Source organism: Platichthys flesus, chromosome 12 (assembly GCF_949316205.1).
Source record: "Platichthys flesus chromosome 12, fPlaFle2.1, whole genome shotgun sequence".
NCBI classification, from domain to species: domain Eukaryota; kingdom Metazoa; phylum Chordata; class Actinopteri; order Pleuronectiformes; family Pleuronectidae; genus Platichthys; species Platichthys flesus.
The window spans coordinates 16,300,891-16,320,907 of NC_084956.1; the positions used below are offsets into that span (position 1 = coordinate 16,300,891).

Genomic DNA, 20,017 nt, shown 5'->3' on the forward strand with positions numbered 1-20,017 from the left:
ACCAGTTTTAAATGTGTTTTACAGTCGACTTCGTCTCAGACTTTTTCCATGTTCAGAACTGGTTGAATTTGTTTGATGGGGGTCACAGGTTACATCTGATTGAGTTTAGAATTGAATATAGACAGTGTTCCTACGGGCGAGATAAACCTGGAAAGGCCATGGAATTAGAAAATGTTTATTTCCAGGCCTGGAAAAGTGCTTGAAAAAAATAAAATCCAAAGTTTTGGAGAAGTCACAGACATTTTGTGGTACAAGTACAATACTTGGGACACTTCAAGGCACATTACATTAGAGAAAAAAATGCCTAGAAATATCCCGACCAATCAGAATGATCCGGACACTTCTAGGCACTTATCATAGTAGCAAAATGCCTAGATATGTCCCGACCAATCAGAATGAGCCGGACACTTCTAGGCACTTATCATTGAAGCAAAATGCCTAGATATGTCCCGACCAATCAGAATGACCCGGACACTTCTAGGCACTTATCATTGAAGCAAAATGCCTAGAAATGTCCCACACTTGGTGTTAGGGAAATACAATACTTTGGACAATTGTAGGCACTTTACATTAAAGCAAAATGCCTAGAAAGGTCCCAAACTTGTAGTTCGGGATCTGCAATACTTTGGACACTTGTAGGAACTTAACATTATAGCAAAAATGCCTAGAAATGTCCTGACCATTCAGAATGAGCCGGACACTTCTAGGGTCAAGGTTATGATGTCTGCATTTCCTTATTTACAGAGCCCAGTTTATTTTTTGTATCTTATGCGCACCTGATATTAACCTTTTTGCAAAAGCGAAATGCTCATGATAAATGATTTACTAAAAATGAATTCAATTCAATTCACGCAGCCTCCATGATGGGGGGAACTCAGCTAATCAAGTTTTATTTAAATTAGATTTTCATTCGTTGCCCAAACATTAACTTGCTCTCACAAGGTCATTACATTGTGCAAACAAGATGATTATCCAGTCCAGTGTTTGGCTGCGGCATTTCTGTTGCTAAAAGCCATGTGTGTCTTTGACATCCAGACCGATGATGATTTTTAAAGCTGTATGGATTTGGTCCAGTCTGAACTGACTGTGTTAATCAGCGTTTCTATCACTTTCACTCCGATGTGCTACCTCAACAAAATTGATTCATGAGAAAACCAGACGTGTGCGATTTCCACCTCTTTATCTGTGGAATGAAGTCTCGTCTTGGAGCTACTGTATGTGGCACTAAAAGTGAGCAGGGCCTTTGAACCCTGCAACCACTCCATCCATGCATCCTGCAGAAAACCAGCCTGGTCACTGTGTCTGATAGCCCTCATCGTCTACTTCAGTGGGTACTCTGAAACCACGGTGCCACCGAGCCCCCCCCGGCGGCCCTCAGACTACCCTAATGGGCTGTGTGCGGCTGATCTGGGGAGTGTGTGTGGGTGTGGGGGGGCATCCTTGGAAATTGTTTCACCCTGAACCCCAATCTCTGCCTCTAGCAGCAGTAGCGGCCTGGCAGTTTGTTCCTGTCTGTCACCAGCCCCGTGCTATAAAGTCTGCGCTATCTGCAGTGTTAAGTGCAGGCCACAGACGGAGGGTCAGCTCAAAGTGAGGCAGTAGAGACACCCTGTCCCGCCTGGCCCCGCTGCACACAGGAAGCAGGGGCTGCGCCGGGTCCCCCTTGTCTGGCTCTGGAGCCTGCCCGTGGCCCCTGCAACGCAGGCGCTAATGCAGGGAGACACTCGTCCAAATGACTCTCTAATTTCCCTCAAGGACTCAGACGATCCCACTGGCCCTTGAGAATCAGACCGAGGATTTGTTCAGAGTGATTTGTTTTGTCTTGTCCCCCCAGTATCCCTGTCCAGCTCCTTCACTCAAGTTCTAGCTCTCTGCTCTCATCGCTGCCAGGCCATGAAATTGGGGATTTGAGAAACAAGGTATTAAAGGAGCATGAGCCCTCAGAGGATAGAAAGCTGCGGCTGTAAAATGGAAAAGAAAGCAACAGGTTATCATGTAACAAAACAGATTCTGACAAACTTTAATCTGCAGTTTATGATGCGAGTGGCGGCTTTTTGCAAAATGCCATCTTTTTAGTTTGCGTCAGTCTTGTTTTGCGATGGCCGTAATCTATTCATCTGCTACAGGAAGTCATTAGTGGCCGAGCATCTCAGCCTCAGTGCGTCACGTTTGCAGACCTGGAGCTTGATTCCCTTCCAGCAGAGGTTTAATTATGTGACTAATATACAGGCAGTTAAAGCCTTTTGAAGACAAACGGCCAGAGCTGACAGCCTCACAGGAATATAAAGCCTGATGCATCAGGAGGGTTTTCTGATGAGACTTGAATGACAATGATACCAGAAGATTTCATCGTTCTGAGGCATCATTCACCCAGTAATGACCTTACCATGTGACAGGAGACGGTCTTGGAGCTCAGTGGTTTCAGTTGGTGCATTAACATGAGGTTCTTTGTGTTTTTCATTAGATGAAGTAGTTTCTGTATCTTTGTGTGAAAAGTACAATAAAAAGATGTATGAATATTTGTTTCTGTGGACACAAAAAGACAATTGGCTCAAACTCAAATCAAAATACATTTTTTTTAGTACAGTAGTATGTACAGTGTAACATAAATTGGATTTAAACAAAAAATAAAATTTATTTTTCCCCCCCATCATTTCCACTACCCACTAACGGAGTGCAATGAAGTACCTGCACATGAGGCTTTCAGTTTGTTTCTACGTGATTCTTCCACTCCACCACCTTTTGGAATAAAATATCTTACTTTTTACTCCATCACTAGAAAAACTTGACCTTCTGAAATACAGCAAGCTCTTAAATATGAAACCTACCCTTTGACTTCAGAAATAATGAAAGAAAACAAGTGTGTAGGTGTTTGTGTGTCCTGCTGTGGATGTTTGTGTTGTTCGCAGTTTGCAAGTGATCTGTGTTTCAGTTCATTTGTTCTCTGTCACTAATCATCATATGAACCCTCAGGTTTCTCCTGTAACCTTTGGAGGGGCACAACACCTTAGGTTGGAAACCAGTGAATGAAACCTCTTAAATGTTAGTGAAGTTTTTTAACTTTCCATAAGGCAGTTACACACTATACACATAATGTTGATTAATAAATTCTGTCCCTGGGGCTTTTACTTTTGATGCTTCAAATGAATTTAGTTGTATTTGCTCTGTACTTAGGATTTTAAATGCAGAACTTTGAATTACCTTAAAGTAATTTACTTAAGTAAAGGAGCTGCGTGTTTCTTCCAACACGGCAGTGGTGAATCCCTAAAGCCGGTTTGTACAAAATACAGGGGTCCAGTTAGGGGTCTATTATATTATACATAAACAAATACAAATCATTTTTTAGTCAGAGGTTGAATAGTCCCTCAGTGTGACAGTTACACAGGACTTTGATAATTAGGCTCGCATGAATGTGAATAGGTCATTTAACATGTTGTTAATTTGATGGTTTCCTCTACAAAAAACACACAAAAAAAGGCTTATCCATTTGTTAGAGCTCAATCAGATCATGAGTCACATCCATCAGGTTATTTTGGGCCTCACTTCACTAAATATAACCCTCCTCCATCATTTGTCATTGCAGCATCACAACATGTAACCTTATCCCATTCTGCATGTTTTGTCTCTTTCTTGCCCACTGGCTGAGCTGGATCCGAGGTGTCGGATGATGGGCTATAAAAGGAGGGACACTCACAAGAGTTTGACACTCATCATCCACACTGGAGCTTGCAGAGGTAGGAGATGAAGACTGGTTTCTTCTAGTATTTGTTAAAAAGGAAATACATAATATTGTGATTTACATTTTTTTGTATTTGTTGCATCTCCTCTGTGTCACATCTGATCATGTTGTGTTTTATCTTAAAGGTGACTTCTCCAGCGACACAATGACTATATGGTGCAACTCCTGCAAATGTCATGTGAGGGCTCCGTGCACGCTCCCTCACCACGTGCACAAGTGTGACCGCAGCTTGTTCTCCAGACAGATCAGGTGAGTGAAACTCCTCTTCCTCACTGCAACGTGTCATCTAGTGGTTGAACCAACACACGCCTGCTGGGAACACTCACAATCACCAGTTTTCACACATCATCCACTGTCTGCAGACCAGTAGGTGCATGGTACAAATCCTGCTTCAGTAATGCTGCATTAAAATGAATATCAAGCCACTCAAGATTAGCTTCAGTCATGTTGATCTGGTACAGAAACCTCCTGCAACAACATCACTGGAATTCACATGGAATAATCCCACTGGGGATTTATAGTGTGTGTGAATTTATAGTGGAACAAAAGTATTACAGATTCATTAATAAACTTCTAATCGTGTGATATTTATATCAGTCTCCTGAAGACAAATCAATGATCTATTTTTACTCGCTCAATATCATTAATACACACTGGGATTCATCCTGGCTTAATTTCTCCTTTTGTGGCACTTTGTGTGTCCTTGTGACGTGTGTCCCCCCGCTCTGAGGACACCCACTGTATAAGGCAGTGAAGGGAGCAGCAGCAGAAGCCCTGCCTCCCCCTTTGTGTGCGACGCCCACGCTGAAGCCCTGGCAGCTATAAAAGCCCTCGCTCTCTGTGGATGGGCCCAGACAGATAGTGATCACACAGACTGCGTCTACTGAGAGCAGTTTCCATAGGAACCCTCCATATTCAAAGTCCCATTCTGCTCATGGGGAGGAGACACCAGGGCTGAATTGTGAAAAAGAGGCTAGATCTGTTCAGGCCAATTATTAGATTTTTATTTTTTACGCTTCTCCCATGGAGGAGAAAGATTTTTTTTAAATGAAAGTGTGGAAGGAGTGACTCTGAACTCCGGCTCTCCAGATTTAGTTGGTCCAGTCTTCATCCAAACTCTGACCTCATCCAACATGGTCTCTCACAGATCCACCAAAGGAGCGTCTAAAGCCCGGCGGGACCACATCAATCACGAGATCAGGAAAATGCGGGCTTTGCTGCCCATCAGCCACGACGACCAGGAGCGTCTGTCCTACCTGCACTCCATGTCAGCCATCTGCACCTACATCAGGAAGTCTGTCCTCCTCCGAGGTGAGTCAACTAACTTCAGTCACACTTTGATAACTTTCAAACTTTAGTCAGCATGTGTCACTGCCGAACCAAATGGGAATGGGTTTCTAGTGAAAAGAGCTGTGACTGCAGAGATGCTCACCGAAGCTGTAACTCTCTGTCCTCTCTCAGGCGTCCTCCCCGGGGACGGATCTCACTGTTCTCTACCGTACGAGGCCTTTCTCCAGGCTCTGCACGGCTTCATCCTGGTCACCAGCTCCCAGGGGAAACTGGTCTATGTGTCGGAAAATGTAGCAGAATACCTGGGTCTGTCGATGGTGAGTCCGCAGATTTGATTATTGAATTTTCTCTCCGTGAAATATTGCTATTACTGCCTGATTATTTCACTCTGGGCTTTAACGTGTTGTATTGAATGATCATGTGACTTTCACAGATTGACGTGCTTCAAGGAGACACTTTCTATGACATGCTCGAACCCTCTGATGTCGATGATGTCAAATCAAACCTGGACATGGAAAACAACTTATCAACAGGTAACGTTAAAGTCTTCAAATTTGCCATGTAGCGTTTTAAACTCTCTGTTTGTAACCCTTGGTATAATTAGCATAGATGTAACCATGTAAATTTGAGGCTACTCATGTTGCTGATGCACTTAGTGCCATGCTCCTGAATTCCACGGCTCCTTTTGTGCAATAAAACTATTCATTTCCCCCTCAATTCTGACCTTGTGCAAAGTAACATTTTATAAAGAAGCCGGAGAGCAGAAAATGTCAGATGTAATTTTTGTCCTAAATTGAAATGATTCGATATAATCTACAGTGACTCACAGGGAAGTCCAGCAGGGGCAGATATATGTTTTTTCTGAATCAGGGGTAATCAAACGGCCACAGTTTACACAGAGGGGTCAAGTATATGTCCAACATCCATTAATAATTCCTGATTCAATAAGGTGTATATTTCAGTCATTCCTTGTTAGATCTTTGAGCAAAGCTTCACATCATTGATTAAATGTTGATTGTATTTTTACCTTGTTCAAGCACATTGTGTATTTCTAAACTTTTTTAAATATTTGTTGATAAAGTTTTTTTTCAAACTATCAGGGCCATTCAGATTTCAGCTGGGGCCAGTGCCCCCTTGCACTGCCCCTGGATCCGCCCCTGAATAAAGTTTTAAAGCTAAACTCTCCTGTTTCCTCCTTCAGAGCGAAGCTTCATATGTTGTATGCAAACCTCAAAGGCCTTCAAGCTGCACCACAGCAGCTACTGCTCCATGCTGGTCAGGGGCAGCTTCCAGTCCGTCCCTCTGCCCAGTCCGTCCTCCTCTGCCGCCCCCGAGTCTTTGTTTGTGGCCCTGTGCACCCCCACAGTGAACCGGCTGAGCAGCTCAGACTCCAGCTTCTGTCACAGCTTCACCAGCGTCCACAGGCTGGACATGAGCTTCACTCAGCTGTCAGACAGGTACAATGACTGTCCCACCTTCAAACTACTATCATTAGAATGTCCTCATACTTGTTCCTGACAAATGTTTGTGTCTTCATTTTACAGTGTTTTATATTATCTGGGGTATTCAGCCGATGAGATGACCGGGCGATCGTGGTACAGCCTTGTCCACCCTGACGACCTTTCCCTGAGTGCAGATTCTCACAGAAGTATAAGTAAGTGCACAGTCTAGAGCAGGGAACACTCACAGTGCATTTCACTGAATACCGAGCATCCCGCAACCTTCATGAATGTAATTGTCAAACAATTAAAAAACATAACTTGGAAATTCAATTTAATCATAGAAAATGTGGCCCACCGACCTTTCTCTGCAGATGGTACGAGAGTCTGCAAATCTCGTACCATCTTTTATATTTTTTAGTTTTATTTCTCCCTAATCTTTGAATCTTGCACTGTTTCTGAGAAGCTTGGAATCAGCTCAAGCTGATCCACAGGGACATTAAAACACTACATTGTTCATTTCCAAAAGAGCGAGGTGGAAAATGCCAATTTGTTTGCATGTGTCGATTTTTCCGCCGTAATTTAAAACATCTGAGTGTAGCACTGATTTCACTGTGTTCATGTCATTCTGATGATGCATCGTTCTAATCATAACTGTCTCCTCTCTATCTGCTCCAGTGGACACAGATGAGGGCTTCCAGGTGGAGATGGTGCTGAGACTCCAGTGCAAGGATCTGTCATGGGCCTGGGTCTACACCCGAGCTAACAAGGACACAGAGTGTCAGGGCATCAGTTGCACTAACCACATCATCAGGTATGAAAAACTGCTTCAGACAAACCAATAAATAGGCTTCAGAGCTTCCAAACCTAAAAACCTTGACTTATAACACATTGTTCTGCTCTCGTAGTGAAACAGAGGCCAGATTCCTGCAGAAGGAAATTGGCAGCGATGCCTTCAGGCCATCATCTCCGGCGAACTCCTGCCATATTGCAGCTCAACAGGCGCCACACTCTCAGACCTACAATAATACTAAATCTTTCAAAAGGCAGAGGACTTCTGACAGCCAGAGCGAAGAGCCTGCCGGTGCCAGAATGAGGAGGGAGTCGGAGCAAGGCTACGCGGCGTGTGTCTACTCCCGAGATGGGAGCTCACCTGTTCCCTCGGGTGATGTCCCCACCGCTCTCTTCACGCCTCCCTACAGCCCGGCCTCCTCCGGCTCTCCTCTGCAGCAGGAAGAACTCAGCCATGACCTCCTGATGGATGTGCACGGCTACAGTGATCAGCTGCTGTCCTCCCCGGAGGCCTCTCCCTCCTACTACTCCTACCCAGAGGCAGCTCTCACCTGCCACCCAAGGCCCTCCGACTCCCTCCCTGCAGCCGCTGAACACTCCTTTTACCAGGCGGCCTTTGGTGAGGTCAGGCCGCCCTCTCCACTGTCCATCTCATCTCCAAACTATGATTTCCAGTCTTGTACATCTGATGCTCGATTGGTTCCAGACTGCCTGTCGGCGTCCGACATGTGTGGGAGCCTGGCAGAATGTGCTCTGCATCAAGACGATTACAGCCTTCTAGAGCAGCCAGAAGGGGGCGACCTTTTGCAAGTGCAACATGTGCCCCACCACCATGTAATGCATGCACACTCCAGTCTTCTAACGCCCAACCAGTCTCCTACGTCCTCAGAGTCTAACCAGTACAATGAGAGGGAGCAGGCAGAGATCAGTATCCTGGCGCAGCAGATTTCCTCTCTGGCCAGTAGCTTTGACATGTATCACACGATAAAGCCCCTTCAGCGCACGGCTCACAGCCCCCTGCCCTCAGCCTGTGACTGGCCCCAGCACCCACCTCACCCCTCTGTCCTTCCTCTCAAGTGTGACCTGGTCCTCGACGACGGCGTGATCGACAGCATCCTGAAAGACCTGGACACGGCCACAAGAAAAAGCAACACGTCCGACCCAGCTGTTGTGTCCTACACCTATCAGCAGGGTTTAGTGTGCAGCAGGAGCGGGCCCCGTCATTTGGAGCAGGAGCCCCTCGGCCCCTCCACGGCCACCCCAGAGGAGACGCTGCCTGCTGAGCGGTTCACTGCCATGGATCCCTTCAGTTTGCAGTTGGCACGCTTTGACCAAAACACTGGGTTGCATCAACTCCACCACAATATGCACATTAGCCTTCAGCAAGGTAATTTATATTAACGGTGCAGTTACTACATTCATTATCTGCTAAAGGTTACAGATATTTGACCTTTTACTTTACTAACATTATTTTCTGTCTCCTTTCAGACGGACTTGCTAAAGAACACCTGTACTGAAATAAGTATGTGACTTACTGTACTAGCAGTTGTATGACATATTGTCAGGACAATCTTCCTTCGCTGGATCAAAAGAAGAACTTGAACAAGGACGTTTAAAGGACGTCTTTGCTCAGAAAGTTTCCCCCTGCTGACGTATTTGTGAATGTAGAAAAGAATCTTAAGCAGATGCTGTTCTCTTCAGGGCTAAAGCTTTGTCTTCATTCCTCCAGACTGCTGTCTACTCTCTTTAGTGTTTTACTATATTTTATGAAACAGGTGCTGTCAACACTTACACGCTGACATGGAGAGATATTTTTCTTCTAATACGAAGTGACCACAGTTTACTATCCAGCACTTTATCATGTCTTTGCCACCAGAGGTGTATAAATGAGAAGATGAGACCTAGAATTCAAACGTTCTAATCAAATCAAAGCAAAGAGCCATTTTAAATACTTGTTATTAGTGCCTTAATACATGTTGACAAGACAGTTTGCTACAAGATAATATTTGTATTCCATTTTTGTAAGCGTCTCATTTTTCGTGCCCTCAGTACTTTGAAACTAATATGAATAATAAAAACGACCTCAGTCAGCGAGCAGTGAAATAATGATGAGTGTGAATTCATCACCTACCTCTGGTACATCTCACAGTTTTATGAATAAGTTATATTCATGTCGACAGAGTGAACCGTATTCAATGTGAAACTTTATTCCTTCCACAGAATGTTTTCCACATGGTACTAAAATTGTAAATGTCTGAATGTTCATGTAATTTGTGTTATTCCTGCTTGTTCCAAATGTTAGATTTTTGAATAAATCTAATGAAAAACACACAGTCTTGTGTTAAATAAATGAGGGTATTCCCTGTGCAGGAGTTCATCACAGATGTACAATATAGATGACTTCTCTTCTTGAAAAGTGCACTGAATTATTACCATAAAATCCTCTAGTTTACTGAGCTTGTAGATTTAACAGGAATAAAAGTTCTTTTATTCCTGTTAAATAATAATAATAATACCTGCCTGATTGAGATTAATCACTAATGATAATTGGGTTCACTGTCCAATGCAACATTTTTTATGAAAAAAAACTATAACTTAATTAATAATTAATTAATGAAAATACTTATTTATTTGTTGGCCACTTGGGAGCAGCACAACAAACTGTCATCTGCCAGAAGGATTTAAGTCTAATATTTACACTCCTCTGATATCTGTACTGGTCTCCACTCACCCTCCTGGTGGAGGAGGAAGTTGAGTCACTTTACTTAAGTAGGTACTTGCATAAAATAAACTTAAAGAGTAACTAAATCCCTAAAGTTTTTATAGCTGAAAACAAATATATACAGGTAATAAAGGGTTGTTGGTAAATTCAGATGGAAATCACGACATTTTAGAGCACAGTGTTTGAATTCGACCCTAGGTGTGGTGAAGCATTTTGACTGCCCTCTAGTGTTGTAAATATGGCTATAGCAATTTTGCTATTGGCTGATCTGGAGGCAGGTGATGTATGTTGAGGCCATATATGGCCATGTGGTAACCCCCCCCCCTTCTATATATACCATCACAGATTGCAGTGCAGATTGTGGGAGAGGAGTAATATCGAATATCATCAGACAGAAGAAATAGTGTTAATGGACAAACTGTGGGCTGGTCTCATTCCAGTAACGTAGAGTAACCATTGGTGCCTCCCTGCAACACACATTATCTAAGAAAGGCTGCACATACACACACTTGTCAGGACAGACAGGACATTGGTCAGTGTGTCCCTTTTGATTTGTCAGACATTTTATGTAAGATCTACAAATATATTCATGTAGCTTTATTCTAATGTTAATTAACATTAGCCTTCTACCAGAGACAACCTCCATCCTCTGTTACACTTGAACTGCCTCTGTAAAAAGAGACCTGTGGCTTCGGGCGTACCTCTACAACACTAATGTCCTCTCCAGGGGATTCAGGAGGGGAAAAGTCCTCCACCATAACGTCAGCCCCCTTGGTAAAGGTGCCTTTCAATTCTGTGTTGCTCTCCATCTTTATAGCCTGAAGACATCACTCACAGTGACACTGACATCCAGGCCCACCCCCCTGGCCCTCTCTCACATCCAGGCCCACCCCCCTGGCCCTCTCTCACATCCAGGCCCGCCTCCCTCGCCCTCTCTCACATCCAGGCCCGCATCCCTCGCCCTCTCTCACATCCAGCCCTGCCTTCCTCGCCCCTCCAGTCCACTGCCCAGTTTTAGAACTTTTTCAAAATCTTGCAATGAGTGGAGTTTGGCTTGGACCTGGGGGTGTAGTCACACTTTAAAGGATTAAAAGTAAAAGTACTGACTGTGTAACCTATTCCATAATGCAACAGTCCATCACTGAGTCTTGGCATGACCTCTTCATTTCTCTGAATTCATTTCAGCTGTTTCTTCCCCAGTGATGCAGGTCTAATGTTGCCTGCCTGCTCTGATTGAATCAGTGGATCAATTCCCCTTTAACTTTAAATTACTTTTTCAAATAAAATATAAAACCAAGGTGAAAATAACAGATATTTGCTGATATACTGTATGAAGTGGAGTAAAAGTGAATAGTATTCGTAAAAATACTTCTACTTTAGATCCCTGGAACCTATAGAAGAAGGTGATAATTCTTTATCAGCCTTTATGACTTCAAACGAGACCTTTTCACACAGAACTTTATAACTCAAGTACTCGTTAATATTAAACTGTTGATTAGTGCAGCTTTTAGGTTTTCATAGGAAACTTTTTGTATCACAATTTGGATGAACTGTATATTGAAATGCTTATATTTAAAAAGTTGTTCTGTAGCTGATGTGATGGTGGCTGGATAAACAGCCCCAGCACAACGTCCACTGGGCTCCACACAGCTCTATTGATTTTTACATGGTCAGACCAATGAGTGCGTAAGACTGTACACAGAAAAATCAATGGCGTGTTTGGACAGAGGCATCACTTAACAGTCAGACAAAGAAGTGGATTGACTCGGTTAACGTGGTTAAACAAAGATTCCGGGTCCAGTGAAGTGCTGGGTCCATGTGCATGAATGTGGAACAAGAAGCACACAGGGGGCTCTACAGTCATGCAGCCCCCCCTCCCCCATATTCTTTTTTGCAAGTTGAGACAGCCACTAGATGGAGTGATAGCTCCAACAGCCTCCAGCTAACACAGCTATCTGCATGTCCATCCTGTGATAGTACTTCAACAAACTTGAAATAAATTGGATTGTATGTTTGTAAAGGTAGGGAGAGAGAGAGAAGCATAGATTTTAAGCATAGACCCTACAGAATGAGGACATTTTTGAGAAGTCCTGGCTTTTTCAATTGGCTTTTTAAGGGTTAAGACTGGTTATAGGGTTAGGGATTGAATCAGAAAAGGTCTCTGGTTCGTCTCTGGTTGACTCCATGGAGAAACAACAAAAAGACGAACCTGGATTGATCTGTCCAAATATCGAAGAGGATTCTCCCTACCCTGTCTAGTGCCCCTGAGCAAGGCACCTTACTCCCCCAACATCTGCTCCCTGTGCGGCGTACATGGTCGCTCACTGCTCTGTGTGTCCTGCACCAGATGGGTCAAAAGCAGAGGTTAATTTTCCCTTCCTGCATGAGTGTGCCTGTGCATGTGTTAGGGACAAATAAATGCATCTCCTAATCCTAATCTTAATCTTAGGTAAGGGGCTGGGTAATGCGAGTGTCCTCACAACTATAGAGAGACGTGCATGTGTGTGTGTGTGTGTGTGTATGAGAGCACAAAAGGACATCATTGAGTGTGTTCATGAGCAAACAGTCCAGATGCCTGCTGCGATCCACAGAGACCTAATTAAGAGTGATGTGTGTTGAAGGGTACAATGGCAAATAAAGTTCTGAACAAGTCCCCACATCTGCTCTGCTCCACGCCTCCTCCATCACTCAGCGTCACCTGGAGCACCGGTGATTTCCCCGAGGGTACGGGGACATCGACGCCTTCCTCCACACCGAGGAGCCGGAGAGAGAATCCACCTTTCCGCATGTGTGAAACCCCCCCCCCCCCCCCGTCTCTGCTGGTTTCACACAGCACAGCAGCACATGGATGTTTGCCACTTCTCTGTCGCTGTGGTTACATGATCGTGATGACATCAGACATGGCCGTGTGTGTGCAGAGTTTCATTTAGAAATCGAATGACTAATAATACAACTTTATTATCAAGATAGAAGGAGATCAGTGGGTGATTGTGTGGAAACGGATGTTAAAGACTGAGAACAGAAATAAGAATCTGTAGATTCCATGATAAAGACAAAGAGATGTACAAACAATAGAAGATACTAACACACTTTTATCTCTATAGCTGGAGTTAATATATCACTTAATTACACAGGCGGCTCCACCCCCCTGTCTCCCTGACGTTAAATTAATCTGATGTGAGATTGAATTAATGGCGAAGTGGTGAGGGAGTGTGCCAGCAGTGGAATGAGAGGATGATGAAACGCGTTCAGATGCTGCTGTGTTTCATATCTGCTCTATCTGAGGATGGGTGTGGGGCTGCAAAGGAGAAACACTGGCACGACTGTCACCTGCCCTGCTTCAGTAGCGTCTATGAAGAGCTCTCTCTGGTGGATGCTGGGGGAGAGGCGCTTCAATGCAGTTAAACACACGGCGGCTCGTGGATGAGCTCCGTTGTCAAGGCCTCCCACAAGCAGCTAGAGTTTCATATCCTGCCTCACCGGTGGCTCCGCATAAATGATTACCTGTTTAAGGACAGAGGAAAAATGTTCTCCAATTTGAGGCACTCTCTGATTTCAGACAACAGGGCCTCAGGTGGCACTACCGTGTTGTGTATTGGCAGGCTCCTTAGCTTTTGTCGACACTCCAGCCGCGGGGCCTGAGGGCTGTGATGAAAACTTATCTGGGGGTATACATTTATTTTGAAGGAGATGATGTGGAACAGCCATCCCAGGTAAGAACTACTTGGATTGTTGGGCTGACAGAAGCAGGGACTTCAGATGACGGCTGTCAATGTGTTGAGAGTCTTTTATGAAGAACAGGAACCATTTTACAAATGTATTCACTGGTGTGTAATTTATTTAAAGCTATAGAGAATAACAGAAAACAAGGAATGCCTTAACTGTGCGTCTCTGCCATTGGCCCCTCTGTGTGAATGATGGCCCCTGATTCAGAAAAATGCTGTGACTTATGAGTGTTTGCAGTTTTTTTAGATTTCATAGGAACCTTGTAATGTAGAAAAACTAAATATCATATATACGTTAGCAATGTGAGCGGCCACCAATCCTTTGCTTTTGTCTGGGGCCGGACCTGAGGGCTCTATTGTAAGCTTACACATTTATTTTGAAACAGATGATGTGGAAAGTCATCCCAGCTAGGAACGCGATTTGTCTGCTTCGCTCCAGGATTTCTTTTTTCGGCAGAAGGAAGCTATGACTTAAGATGATGACCGCCCGATGTCACGAAGAGGCGGCGTGGGCTTTCCAGGAGGGAGACCCGAGCTGTTATTGCATGTTAACCTGAACCTGCCTTTTCCTTTCTCCTGCTCCTCGGGGAGATCCTTCCTTCGCTGTGTTATTCATTTTTCTCCCTGCCTCTCAGTATAAAACAGCCAGATATTGTTTTGGCTGCATCACATTACCGTGTCTGCATCGCTGCTGTCCCACTTTTCAAGGCAGGCGGCATCACCTGACTGGTGTTGGTTCAGTCAGCGCACACTGCCTCTGCAATTGGGTTAAACAAAAGGGCCCAAAATAGACCGCAGCCTGTTCCTTCAGGACCCCTTCTGTTCCCCTCGTTGCCATGCATGAAAACCAGTGCTCTGATTTCACACAGAATCCACACGTCCTGTTGTTTTTCATGAGAGAAAGGCCAGCCAACCAGGGAGCAGATTACAAACGGCAGCACCAGCAGCGGAGCCTACTAACATGTGATTTGTTTTCTGCTCTTCTCTCTCCGGGAGGAGTTGAGGCCAAAGCACCTGTCCACAGACGAGACACAAGCATCCCTCCCTGTGGAGCTTTGATAAACATGTTATATCCTTTGTAGATGGAAATTCTTGTGTATTGGAGAAAACATTTTCTCATAAAAGTCTCTCCAGTGGGGATTAACGTGCCTGGATGTAATATCGTGCTTACAGGAATCCCGACCAGATTATGACGGGTTTTACTCCTAAATAGTTTCCCCCCCCTCTTTCTGCACAAGCAGCACAACTGGTTTTAAGGAGGAAAGTCTCTCAATATATTGTGTATTTACCCTCCGTAAGCTCAACCTGCGGTGTTCAGAAAAAACAATGCTCCGTGCTGGATACCCAATACACTGCAGCACATAGGCGGATCTGAGGAAGATACAGATTTTTCCAAGTGGGGCTTCTTCTTCATGCAAAATAGATGTGGGTGTTTGAAGTAATTGATGAGAATGGCAGTGATTGCTGGTGATTGCCCTAATGCGCCCTGTATACTGGTTTGTGTATACAGGGCATGCAGCACAAACATGTTTACATCTCCACCTCCGCTGACTATCAGGGCTCGATACAAATCAACACGGAGCACTGTGTCTCCTGAAGGACTCGCAGAGAAAATCATCTGAAAAGAAATTATGTAGCTCACCTGCAATTATTTCTTTCACTGCGAATTAATTAATGAAGATATAGAATCAAGTAAAGGGATGTTTATAAATGACAGAGGAACTGATGTCTGCCGAAGCTAAATTAGAAAATTAGTATTAAAGCCTAATTAAATGGTGGCCTTTGTAAATCAATTTAATGAGCCACATTTTAATGAGCTTGTTAGCAGGACATGACGACGGCCGCTTCCAATCAAACTGATAAACACACTGTCACAGATATTGCTTTCCTATTTTTGCACTGGCTGTTTCTCCAAACTCTCTCAATTGATATTTCTGCTTTACTGCACCGTGCTCACCAAATCAAACACCCTGAGAAACCCAGAGCCTGACAGGGGGGTGATCACACTGAGCGCCCCGAGGAAGAAATATTGTTCTTGTGTCCGATTTTTGCTTATCCACTCTGTGATGAAACAAGCTTGCCCATTGGCTAACGCTGAAGACTAGTCCAAAACTAGAATGACACTGGGTAGTTGAGCACACACAGTATCTCCACCAGGTCCCAACAGTCCCCTCATGAAATCACATTTTAGTTCACCAGATATGGGTTTTTATTTGGGTGTGGACCTGATTGCACAAACTCATGAATATCAGTCCCCTAAATATCCCAGATTTCTCAAGATCCATGAATTATTTTCTGAGAACTCAACGACTTATATCTTACGTGTTAAGAAAGTGGAAAAGATTCCACTTAAATTGGTTCCTTCGAGACCTAAACTGCGTCCTTCCAACACGTTTCCCGATGATCTCTCCTGTTGTTTTTCCATAAACCCACTGACTAACAGACAAACGCAGACAAAAGCATAACCCTCTTCGACAAAGGCCAAAATCATACATGGAATTTTCCCTTAATATCTAATAAAAGTTAATGCGACTATCACTTTCTGCAATGTGTACAATAATGACTTCTGGGAGATCAATTTCGAACCACTTTGTGCTGCAGGGGGTCACATTTCTTCACTGTATAATTAGTTTGTATGGTTTCAAAGCAAAGAGCACTTGACTGACAGTAAGTGTGAACTCATATCGATCTTTTTTTTCTTTCTTATCGCGAAGTGTGTGTGTATGTATTTATTTTTTCAACCTCATTTGGACCTTTTTCGGTATAAACCCTGACTTCTCAGTCCCAGTAGAGCTCATGGGGACCAAAGCCTGGTCCTAATGAGGCAAAACATAATTTCTGAAGTCCTGGTTGAGGTTAGGGATACGGTTTTGGTTAGGATGTCCACAATGAATTGAAGCCAATGTAAAGTTCTAATAAGGTTAGCTGTGCAAATCAGTTTGTGTGTGTATGTGTCTGTGTGGGCGCGTGGATGGCTCTTTAACATTCATCCCGAACCATCAGAACCTTTTGAACGCTCAGTAAGCTCGGGTTTAGCCCTAAATTAATAATTCTGAAAGTGCAAATGATTCAAAGGGCACAAGGCTTCAGCTCATGCATAGCAGAAACAATATTCAAGTCAAAGTTTCACCCCAGTCTCATTTTTAGAGAAATATTGAAAGTGTTATTGTTTAAACACTCATTATACAATTTCCTCTCAAGCTTTTCTTTTGACTCTGCACGATCAGATTTTCCATGTTGCCGTACAATCATTGTCTTTCCTGTCAATCAGAGTTTTGTCCTAAGGCCAAGAAGATTGTCCAAGGGATACATGGATGTTTTTGGGGGATGTGTTTTGTAGATATTAGTGTGAAGTGTTTCCCACTGACAAAGTGGAACGATGGTTAACACAGCAGGAGCAGAATTTATCCTACTATAGAGGACATATTCTCCCTTTGTTTCTGAGTAACTTCAAATCAACTACGCTGAAAACTTTGGGCGACGCAGGGGAAAAGACGAAAGTCGAGTTATTACACTCAGCCTGGGGTCAGTGTGTGGGTAATTTGAGGCGCTGATTGAAGGATAAAAAACATAGAACGGATGACGAAGAGGAGATAAGTAGAAGGGGAGCTTCCAGGCCAACCTCAATGAGACTCAACCTCTGCAAATGAACATATTAAAGGTTTCCCCGCCGTCGCCGAGCACCACTTCATACGTCCATTTGTCATCTTGAGGGATTTCATCTTTTTTCACTTTTGTTTGTTTGTGTGGAGAATGCATACTGGGTAGAGGCGGAGGGCAGACTCGAAGTGCCTGTGTAGATGTACAAAGTGTTCTGGATAAAAACATCATCGTACAAAAAGATGTATTCATGATGAGGTACTTCATCTTCATGCTGCAGTCACGAGTGGTTCAGCATTCACGCACAAAGAAGATTGAAGAACATCACCATGGAAACGGTCCGCCCCTCTGACCACTATAGCTAACGGTAAACAGACTGAGCACCAGCCAATGGAATAGAAAATATCCGACTGTTCATGGTTTAATAAACACACTGTTATATTAAACTAAATATCTGGTGTGGCATATAAAAAATACAGATGTGAATGCGGACGAGCTTGTTATATTTTATACATTTCTGTTTTAAATAAAGCAGACTGCCTGGCCAAGAATAAAAAAATGCATTAATAAAAAAAAAAAAACGTCCATGATTGTTATTGCCTCTGCACGGTCAAGGTCATCTCTTGACTTTTCATTAGCATGGAGTTTGGTGTGAATTATAGAGAGCGATCTTAATAAAACGAGAGGGTTCTGTCGGAGTGAAATACTCTTGAGGGTGAGATATATCCTCGGATTTGTGAACCCTTCCTTTTCATTTATTGGAATCTTATCTTTCCACATCCTCCATCCCATATCATAACTCAGCCGTGTTACATGTACAAACCCATTTTAATACTCAAGAGGACACAAGACTTTTTCCATTTTGCTGATCACTACATTGCTCATTCCCGTCCTCCCTAATGATTGTAATTGAGGACAGTGCAGCGAGGGTGACAATTTGGCATTACCTGCTCGTTAATCTATTCATTTTACACTCAGATTAATGTGCTGCCTGTGATCCCGCTGACCCCTGGTCTGGAGGGAGCTCAGTCACGTGTGCAGGTCAGGCACCTCCTCCTCCTCCCACACTGCTGGAACAACTGTACAAGAGTCCCTGCGACATGGAAGAAGAAAGGGAACGATGATGTAGCTCGGGCTGACTGCCAAATGGAAAATAAAGAGGTAATTAAACAGTAAAATACACATGGATTTGCCTCTGTACAATCCGCATTCCCAGAAGCCAAGTATACAGAACTCACACGCACAAATGGCTGTGTCGTCCAACAAACAGAACTCAATACTGATTTCACACAGATAATCAAACATGATCACTTTGGATTTTGGACACGAAAGCAGAAGATTCGATACTGAATTAACCTGACTCAGCGTTGGAGCGGCCAGAATATGTCTGAGCTCCTTGTTGACTTCAAATTCTTAATTATAGACATAAACATAGACATAAAAAAAAATTTGAGCAACTATAAGCTTTTTAGTAACGTTACAATTTGAATAAGTGGTATCAGAATGCCTACTTTCTTAAAACCAATGCTTAAATGCTTAAATGAAATGACAGGTTAATTTACCTACATAGCGAGTTACCGTGCTACTTAAACAAATTGCAATCCAACTGCAGATCAGCCCATTAGCATTTTAACGATAGTAGCCAGCTTGCTAAGCCGGCCTGCCCAACGACTGTACGTAAAGATGGAGGACACAACAGCTCCCAGTCTTTTGATACAGTCTATGGGTTGACCTAACAAACAAGAAAACCACGGCGACACAGCCAACTTACAGCAGATATAATACGTAGCTACTATGATGGTGGCCAATTATTTCGATCCAGTTATGTATCTAAACATCTAAATGTCTGGGAACTTTTAAATGTTTAAGAACTACAACTTTTTGGTATGAGAGCTGGTTTCCTGGCTCTGTGAAGTACTCAATATCCACGATATTCTTATTGATATATTGTGCAGACATTTAACGTTAAGCTGCTTTTTGTGCTGTTGTTAGCTGAGGTGGATTAGTTTCAAGGCACCGAAGTGAAATCAGAATTAGATCAGTCTATTCACATGGTTTTATTCATCTGGTTTTTACTATTAATGCTTAAAAAACGGAGGTGAAGGAAAAATTGTGTCTTCATTCTTGATTCAACACAAAACATCTTCATCAGAGAGCGTCCTGGGCTCAGGCAGCAGTTATGCAGTGTCTCATATAATAATGTAAGACAATGCTGAGGTAATCTCAATCGTGAGCAAACGAATGACATTCTTACATTACATTTAAAAGTATGTCTTCTCTAAGCCGTAGTGAAATAGTCTCATGAAATATAAGTGACGCTCCCTGCTCATTTAGAGCCACAACCAAACATACTCTTCCTGCTGCTCTAGCTTCTTGACTTCCCTGTGAGTGCATCCTCGCCACATGACTCACTCCACTGTCCTTTTTTCTAATTCGGGGATTATGACTTGGACTCCATTGGTTCAGGTGTCTGATGGGAGTTCTGACGATGAACGCTGAGGCAGTGACACAAGGATGATTTATAGTACAGTAGTCCCTGGGGGTGTGCTCTGCCTGTGCCATCCAGGGGAAGATGCCTTCCATCAAACTGCATTTGCATTCACTTGATTTGTGTGCTGGCGATGACTCACAAGCCCAATGAGGCACCCACAGGACGGGAGAGCGCTCGGCGGTTACCCTATTGTTTTATTCTCCACTGCAAACATGTGCA

The 20,017-nt window shown here is 43.6% G+C and overlaps 1 protein-coding gene across 1 annotated transcript; it reads left to right on the plus strand.

Annotated features, from left to right (window-relative positions):
• The first annotated feature begins 4,128 nt into the window (after positions 1 to 4,128).
• On the plus strand, positions 4,129 to 9,539 carry npas4l (neuronal PAS domain protein 4 like). The gene is made up of 8 exons (XM_062401346.1): positions 4,129 to 5,050; positions 5,201 to 5,346; positions 5,463 to 5,562; positions 6,231 to 6,486; positions 6,574 to 6,683; positions 7,147 to 7,282; positions 7,377 to 8,647; positions 8,749 to 9,539. Exons 1-8 carry the CDS (start codon positions 4,873 to 4,875, stop codon positions 8,775 to 8,777), a joined length of 2,226 nt encoding a protein of 741 aa, XP_062257330.1. The 5' UTR covers positions 4,129 to 4,872; the 3' UTR covers positions 8,778 to 9,539.
• Positions 9,540 to 20,017: the final 10,478 nt, after the last annotated feature.